This window comes from Eutrigla gurnardus, assembly GCF_963514095.1.
Source record: "Eutrigla gurnardus genome assembly, chromosome: 15".
Taxonomy (NCBI): Eukaryota; Metazoa; Chordata; class Actinopteri; order Perciformes; family Triglidae; genus Eutrigla; species Eutrigla gurnardus.
The window spans coordinates 1,449,943-1,458,016 of NC_139938.1; the positions used below are offsets into that span (position 1 = coordinate 1,449,943).

At 42.3% G+C, this 8,074-nt stretch overlaps 1 protein-coding gene across 4 annotated transcripts; it reads left to right on the forward strand.

Moving 5' to 3' along the window:
• The first annotated feature begins 229 nt into the window (after positions 1–229).
• rbm14a (RNA binding motif protein 14a) lies at positions 230–7,915 on the forward strand. Of its 4 annotated transcripts, XM_084029542.1 has the most exons (9): positions 230–374; positions 983–1,162; positions 2,348–2,532; positions 2,789–2,980; positions 3,082–3,191; positions 3,422–3,703; positions 3,786–4,009; positions 4,255–4,641; positions 7,085–7,915. In XM_084029542.1, the coding sequence occupies exons 2-9, from the start codon at positions 1,002–1,004 to the stop codon at positions 7,086–7,088; spliced, it is 1,545 nt and encodes a 514-aa protein (XP_083885668.1). In that variant the 5' UTR covers positions 230–374; positions 983–1,001; the 3' UTR covers positions 7,089–7,915. The 4 variants fall into 4 exon arrangements, with proteins under 4 accessions (XP_083885668.1, XP_083885665.1, XP_083885666.1 ...); XM_084029539.1 differs by having other exon boundaries at positions 4,255–7,915; XM_084029540.1 differs by having other exon boundaries at positions 231–374; positions 2,789–2,971; positions 4,255–7,915.
• Positions 7,916–8,074: the final 159 nt, after the last annotated feature.

The window sequence follows — 8,074 nt, forward strand, 5'->3', positions numbered from 1 at the left end:
CTCTCTCTCTCTCTCTGGCTCCTCCTCACCTCACCTGGAAACAGACATGTGATTTACTGCGTGCGCAACGGGCCACCGCAAGTCTCCCAAACTGATTTATTACAGGAAGCTTGTAGTCGTGATCTGTCTCATTGTGTGTAAATCGTGTGTGCGTCCCTTGGAAGGCGCTACATAATACAAAAATTCTCATATAGTTTTATTGTTATTTTATGTATCACTTATTTCCACACTCCCATTTGGTGTGAAACTGTAACTACACAGTCGTGAGGCATCGGGCGCAAACCCGGTGAAACTGCGCCACCATGGCTGCCGGCGCACATCAACAAACCGGAACCGGATGTGAGGTTTGAAATACAGCTCCTGGACCGCGTTGGGTGAGAAGTCTGTTACTATGCTAGGATAATTAAACGCGTTCCCCTCCCTTTTTGTTGTGCAACATCGAAAACACAAAAATACCAACGATAGTAAATATACTGTGTGACAGTTCACGGCAGCGGCGGGGCGCTAGCTTAAGTAGACGTTTCCACCCACTGCGATTAAAACTGCGTTAGCTGGCTAGCTTAGCTAACGTTAGCCACATCGTTAATGTTTGCGTTTCACAAAATGGCCAGTAGTGCTCTTCGTTTTTGAGAACTGTTGGTTGTATAACTGAGCTAACATCTTACTATGAAGTCACTTGCATGTCGCCGGTTATGCGTCGTTTGTCGTTTGTAACTTCTTAGCTACATAGAAAACCTCCAACTTCATCCGATCGGTGTTTGCCGCGGAAGTTAACGGCTTTATTAGCTCAATGGGCTAATAATACCATGCTAGCTAACGTCAACACGGTTCTAACCTGATGTCAGTGTATTAACTCTCATTCTAACTAACCCATCTGTCAGTTTGACTCCGGCTGGATAAAATCAACTGTGATTAGCCGCTTTGCTAAAGATCGTTTCCCGCTGTAACGAGGACCGAACTGACCCCTGTGTCTGTCTCGCAGATGCCTGGTTGATACAGAGATGAGCGGTGAGAACGTGAAGTTGTTTGTGGGGAACCTTCCTTTAGACGCAACTCACGACGAGCTGACCAAGCTGTTTTCTCCGTATGGGGAGATCAACACCTGCTCTCTGCTCAGACAGTATGCCTTCGTCACCCTGAAGGGAGAGGGAGCTGCAGACAGGTAGCTCCACGCTCATTATTATATGCTGTGAAATCATTACTGTTCTAGGAATATTCTTGTTTATCGTGGGGATATGAACGTTTTTACAGTAACAGATTTATCAGAGTCGTTTTTGCCACTTTGCTCATCGGTAGTACAATTATGAGTTGAGTAAGTTTGCTAAATTCAAGATAGTTTATTAATCCTGAAGAAACTATGTGCAAATGGTGCTTAGTATGAATAGTAAAATATATTCTCCTAATATTGTGTAATCAGTATACTATCATAGCAAAATATGCACATTGTGTAGAATAAACATAAAAATGAATACATTATGGTGCAATGATGAAATAGTGGGAGTTAGTGTATGTTACCATATGTGACAAAATTTTGAATAAGATACTTAGTAAAAAAGTATGATGAAACAAACTGTACAGAAAGGTGCATCTATGTGAAATATCACCTTTATATTATGGAGGAAATGGTACAGAAGAGAGCACTGTTCTTACTATGCTAAGTCATGAGCATGTGGATATGGAGTAGCTATAGAAAGTAAATGTCACCAGTTACCAGTGTAACTACTGTTTATTAAGCATGATTTAAAGTGCTAATGTATGCTCATAACATTCAAATGGGAGAGCTTGCCATGTAACAGCTCCTTGCTTAATATTAGACCCCTAAAATACACAGTTATCTGCGTTTTTGCAGCTAAAAAGGTACACTGTGACTTAGCTGTTAAATCAAGCTTTTGGTACTTTCTCTTGTCAAAATGGAACCAGAATTCTGATCCAAAATCATATAACCGATCAAGATCTAACAACACAATGTGAGAAGCTCATAAAAGTCTAAAAGTTTGCATGATAGAATTGACAACACTCTTGTGTTTAGAACTGCAGTATCTTAAACACTTTAAGACACCAAAATAACTACAGGCTTTGTTGTATTAAAAAATACAAACTGCAGCATCAGAAACTGATTCATTTAAACATACTCTGGGTTCTTAAGTCTATTTACAATTTAATGCATAAACTTGATCCCATTAAATATAAAACCATGAGTAAAACAAAAAGGCATTGGGATGGTTTTAATTTCAAATATTCTCTTCCAGAACGTATTTTATTTTTAGCCTCAGCTAAGATGCGATATTCCTGTTACTGTCATCTGCTGTACCCCTGAAAATGACACAGAGATGTTGTTCTTTCACAGGGCCATACGACATCTTGATGGCAAAGAGTACAGAGGCAGGCCCCTGGTGGTCGAGGAGTCACGTGCACGCCCACCCAACTCCACTAAAGTGTTTGTGGGGAATCTTGCTGCAACATGTTCAGCAGATGACTTGCACGGGCTGTTCTCAACCTTCGGAAGAGTTTTAGACTGTGATAAAGTCAAAGGTGAGTTAGAAGCCTATCACCAATCCGGATGGTACAATACCGATAAAAAATGTGCTGGGTTGTACAATGTAAAAACATGTTCAGATTATATCATCAGATGAACACGGCATGGGTTTCTTCTTGACAGTTAGGTTTTCATGGTTTCCATTGTTAGAACTTTAAAATAAAAAATGACAAACATGGGATGGCTGCATTTTCTTTTTTATCCAATGTCTCTATCTAACACTGATCTCCCTGCTTCCTGTATACTCTACAGCCAGGTTATGCTCAAATGTTGGCTATGCATTTGTGCATATGGAGAGGAAGGAGGAGGCCCTGGTAGCTATTGACGGACTCAACGGGACCATGTACAAGGGCCGTCAGTTGGCCGTAGAGCTGTCCAAAGCCCAACCTTTGATCAACCAGCTTGCAATGTCCGGAAATGCAAATGCAGGCGGTGGTATGGGAGGTAAAGTCGAAGAGCCTATTTGTTTGAAGTGATTTGCATGTAATTGAATGCTGAAAACAACTCATGTTCTCATCATGTTTTGTACTCTCTTTTCCTTGTAGGTGGCAGGGAGGGTCTACTTCCACGACCACCTCCATCACTAGAGCACCATCAGAGTCAAGCAGCAGTACTCGCAGCAGCTGCAGCAGCCGCAGCTGGACTACCCATACAAGTAAGTTAGATCTCTCTCAGGGCATCCAGTATCATGAAAAAAAAATCCTACTTATGATCTCGGTTGATGAACAACTACAAGCATCTGTTAGTAGACTTGTTTCAACCTGATCCTTTGTATTAAAAAAAAACGTACTCACACTTCCTTTACCATTATTGATGTTTAGAATACTTAAGTCTGAGTATTTATTTTATGCTTTTTTTAAATGCTGGTATCTCATCGTTTTACAGGTTCAACAAAGTGTCCATAACTCATTCTACAACACCACATCGTTTGACCCTACATACGCTGCTTTGAAGGGCATTACAAGCGCTAAAGGTGCAGATGGGGTGATATACGGTGCTCTTGCCAGCCAAGTATATGGATCCGTTGCTGACCAGGTGTACCAAGATATGGCCAATCACAATTCTGCAGCTGTCCCTGCTGTTGAAGAAGTTGAGCCTAATACTGGACCAGATCCAACGACGCTTTTCGAGGCAGCAAGAGCCAAGTTCTTTCAGGAGGGACAGAAGGTCTTTTAACATTTATTTGAGTAAATATGTCTAGTGTTTTACCTTTTCATATATATTTATTTTCTGACATTTTGAATTGCAGGTTCTGGCAGAGCAGCAGGCAGGGAGAAAGACAGCAGCTGCAGAAGGTGAGCGGGACCGCAGCCCAATCAGAGGAAATCGAGCCCCCCTCCTCCCAGACCCCGTTCCAGGTTCCTTCGCTCAGATTCGACCTAAACGGCGAGCCCTGCTGCCAACACCACCTGGAGCACCCGAAGAGCCCCCAGCTGCCACCAACACTCCTGAAGGGTCAGATCCTGTTGCTAGGTATACATACATTTTGATAAAGGATAGAGGCAGAATAAAAATAAGCATGTTAAGCTTGCTTCCACTTGCACATACTATATGATAATTTATTTACATAAGACTGATCAAAAAATATTGCAACGTGCTTTATCAAAACAAACAAAAACAATAAACATCAATGTGTTCATTAGTTCATGTGAGATGTGATTTAAGACTAAATTTTCTGTTTATTTCTCTTACTTCTTAAACTGTAAACTGCACTCCAGGTCTTACACAGAGTACTACCAGCAAATGCATCAATACCAACAGTATCAACAGTACCAGCAACAGTACCAGTACCTCCAGTATGCTTACACCAATCCTCCTCCACCGCCTCCGCCTCCACCGGCCAACACACAGGCCTCCACCACAGCCACTGCACCCCCAGGGACGTACTCGGCGCCCCCAACGTATGCAGCACCAGGAACCTACGCAGCACCGGGAACATATGACACTTCGGGGAGTTACGCCTCATCAGGGAGCTACAATGCTTCAGCTGGGAACTACGATGCCTCGACAGGAAGCTATGATGCATCTGGAGGCTATGGGGCACCCGGAGCATATGATTCATCAGGAGCTTATGCAGCAGCGGGAAGCTACTCCACATCCACACCGTATGAGCAGACACCCGCACACGGGCAACCCATGCCCCAGCGCCATGATTACCCTTACCACACGCCAGAACCCCCTTATCGATAGTCCCAACCCCACACACTCCTTCCACACTGCAGATGTATGTGTGTGAGTGTGTGCGTGCGTGAATGTGTGTGTGTGTGCATGTGTATTTACATAAGGGACAGCTTAAAGAGGAAAACCAGAGAGGGAGGGAGGTTGTAATTTGAATGTTATCAGAATCTGAAGCATCTACCCTTTTCTCCATCTTATTCTAGTCTTTAACTAGCTTGCCTGTTAGTTGATGACTGTGGCTACGTGGGACAGCTAATATTGGTGTATCGTCAAGCATTCAGAGTTTCTGTTAGATGTTATGAGGCACAGCTGGTTCCTTGTTGGATGTTAAAGAAGCTTAAACGGTTCTCGGGACAAAGATGTTCACAGAGGTCAGGGGAGGGTAGTGTTGGAGAAGCCTTTAGTTTTGGACTGAATCAAGGCCTATTATATACTCCACATGAAAACTAATAGGGGTTTGCTGGTAAAATGTATGGGGAAAATAAGCAGTCCAAATTAAAATTCATGCATCATCACATGTTTCAAGTTGGGCACAGAGTGAGAAACACTGATGAATGACTATGAAAAGTAAAATACTCAATGTATTTAAACAGATGAACTGATGACAACATAAAACTATCAAACTTCCTATCTGGCTTGTTGACGAAACGCATTACGCTTGCTTCCTTTTTTAGAATGATCTTTCAGAGATCAACATTTTAAAATATACATCCAAACCCACACACTGGTGTTAGCATAGGAACATGCTGTGTGGAGTGTGTAACAGGCCTCCGTTTGAATTCACCTGCATTAACCCATTTGTAAAGCCAGTCTGTTCATCCAGATATTAAACTACTTGGTTGGTTATGCGCGTAGACTAGAAGAGAAGGAAGAACTGAATTGAAATGGAGCGGTGCTTCGGCAAGGTACTTGTTGCCTTTACTGAAGAACCTGTTTCTTGTGTGTGTAAAGATCAAGAATATTTCTTAATTGACCGGCTTGTCTTGTGTTTCAGTCTGGTTTCACTGAATGACCCATTCTCGAAATGATATATGTATAATTTTGCCCTTTTCTATTTTGGGTCATGGAAATTTCTTGATATTGCAAAAAAAAATCGACTTCTGGGAATTGAAGGTCACTCAGATTCTGTTGCAACCCAATTAACTCTGGGTGATTTTGTGATTGCATTTTGCCTGCTGGCATTAAAAGTTTATTATCTGCTGTTTTCAGAGTATGAAGCGTTATTACAGAGTTACGTTGAGTCCAAACAGGTGTTTACAGGGATACTACCCTGATTGTACCTGATTGAAGTTTCATAGTCGTGACCGATAGCCAAGTGAACATGGCTTTAATAACAACGTGATGAAATTGGATTTGGAGACATTTTCAGCGATTTAATTTGAAGAATGTAACTTGGATGTGATTGTCCGTTATTTACCTTTCTTGCGTTTTCTTGCTAGATCCAGGCTCTCTGTATGTCTACACAAACTCAGGAGTTAAATATATCCTGTCAAGAGTTTTTGATCAAGTCTGTGTTTGCCTCTAAAACATTAGAACAGAATTGCTAACTTTGTATTCATTCATACTTTTCTTTCTATTTCATTTTTGTGTTAAATTGCGATCGGACCATTAGCGACGAAACACTCGAGCGTGACTGTAATCCAATTCCGATCACACTTGTAACGTGCAGTGAATGGTATCGAACCATTGTGGCATGTGAGTGTAGGAACTAAAAATACTGTAAAAGCAGGCATCACATATGATTTGAAGTGCAGATTCTAAAGACATGGGACATGATGGTGATTCACCATTTGAGCTGAGAGCAGGTACAAGTGTATTTTCTTCTCTTGTAAATGCATTGCCGTGGTGCGTTGCTGATGTGTACAGTGGAGAGCTATTACTGAGTGGATATGAGTTGACAGTCTTGGTGCTGCAGGTGAATATGAGGTTAGTTTTTTTTCCCAAGCAGCAGTGAGAAGGGACCTTTCCTATTCCTCTTCTGATCTCCAGTATCGTCCACCTTATTTTGACACTAGGATTCCTGGCATCTCTGCATTTACACCACACCTAGACAACCCCACACTTCTATCTGGATGCATTTTAACTGGTTTCATTACAAAGCAGGCGACACGTGCAAATGATACTAATGCACCTAGTTCCATCTGCATTTCATGACTTACAGTAGTAGTTCCGTTCGGGGGTGTTCCACACTGTAGTTACTCATCTGATTTCTTATTCGCCACCTGAGTTGGTAGTGCTCTGTTAGGTTTAAGTGACACATAGCCTCTCTAAATTTCCACATTATTCCACCTTCTCCATTTGAACTGTTAGTTGCATGCCTTGTTGTTGCTGCTGCTCCAGCCACCTTCTTCCTCTTGCTGATTATTGCAGCTAGAGTGGGAGGGAGCCAAACTGAGCCCTTGCCCTGGACGTACGCCACACGCAGCTGTAGCGTGGGATGGGGAAAACAGCAGCGTTAGGCCTGAAACTGCTGTGGACGATGGGGTGTCCCCCCACTAAGGTAAACACTCAGACCACACACTCCTGCCCCTCCCCGAAAACACCTGTACAAACTCACAACACTCAACCACGCATACAGATTCACCTACGTCATCTATTCGGTACCTGTCTTCGGGGAGTTTTACCTGTCAGGATTTCTGATTATTGGAAATGGATCTCCCATTTTAAACGGGGATATGAATTTTTTCCTGCTTTTGAATTTCCTCCTCGTATCCCTGCATTTTCTCCCCAAGCAAACTCATGCTCATACATTCCTACTCCCAACATACTGACCGCTCTCTCACACACACACCAGATTCAGACATGTATGTCTTCTAGTCTCAGTCTGACCCCTTTTCTGAAGCAGGCACCTTGTTGTTAGTCTACCTGCCTGTCATCCGAGAGTACCGGGCCATCGCAGCCTGAGCTGGACATGGGACACTTAGGTAGAATCAGTTGTTTTAGTTTTTGTAAATTCGGGGTTAAGTGCCTTGCGTAAGAGCACATCGGTAGGCCCTTCAATTCAGAGTTGAATAACCTGGCTCAGGATCGGTTGCTGGTTCAACGCTCGACTACCCCTCTACCCCAAAAACAACGATTTTTGATGCCACATTCAACTTGTGTGAATGACAATGAACACAAATATTATCCTTTTGTTTTAAATTACATTTTGTCCTATGTTCTTTGAAATGTTTAATTATCAATAAATGAATTTGAACTGAACCAAGCTTTTCTGTGTGAATATTAAGATCAGTGCGTTGTTGGTTAGCTAATTAGGTTGTTAAACTAATCAATGTATATACTTGTAAAGTTTATTAAGGTCCCTATTAGGTCCTGTACTGCCACAGTAGCTCATCTTTCGGTCTCTTAAATGTTTGTGAA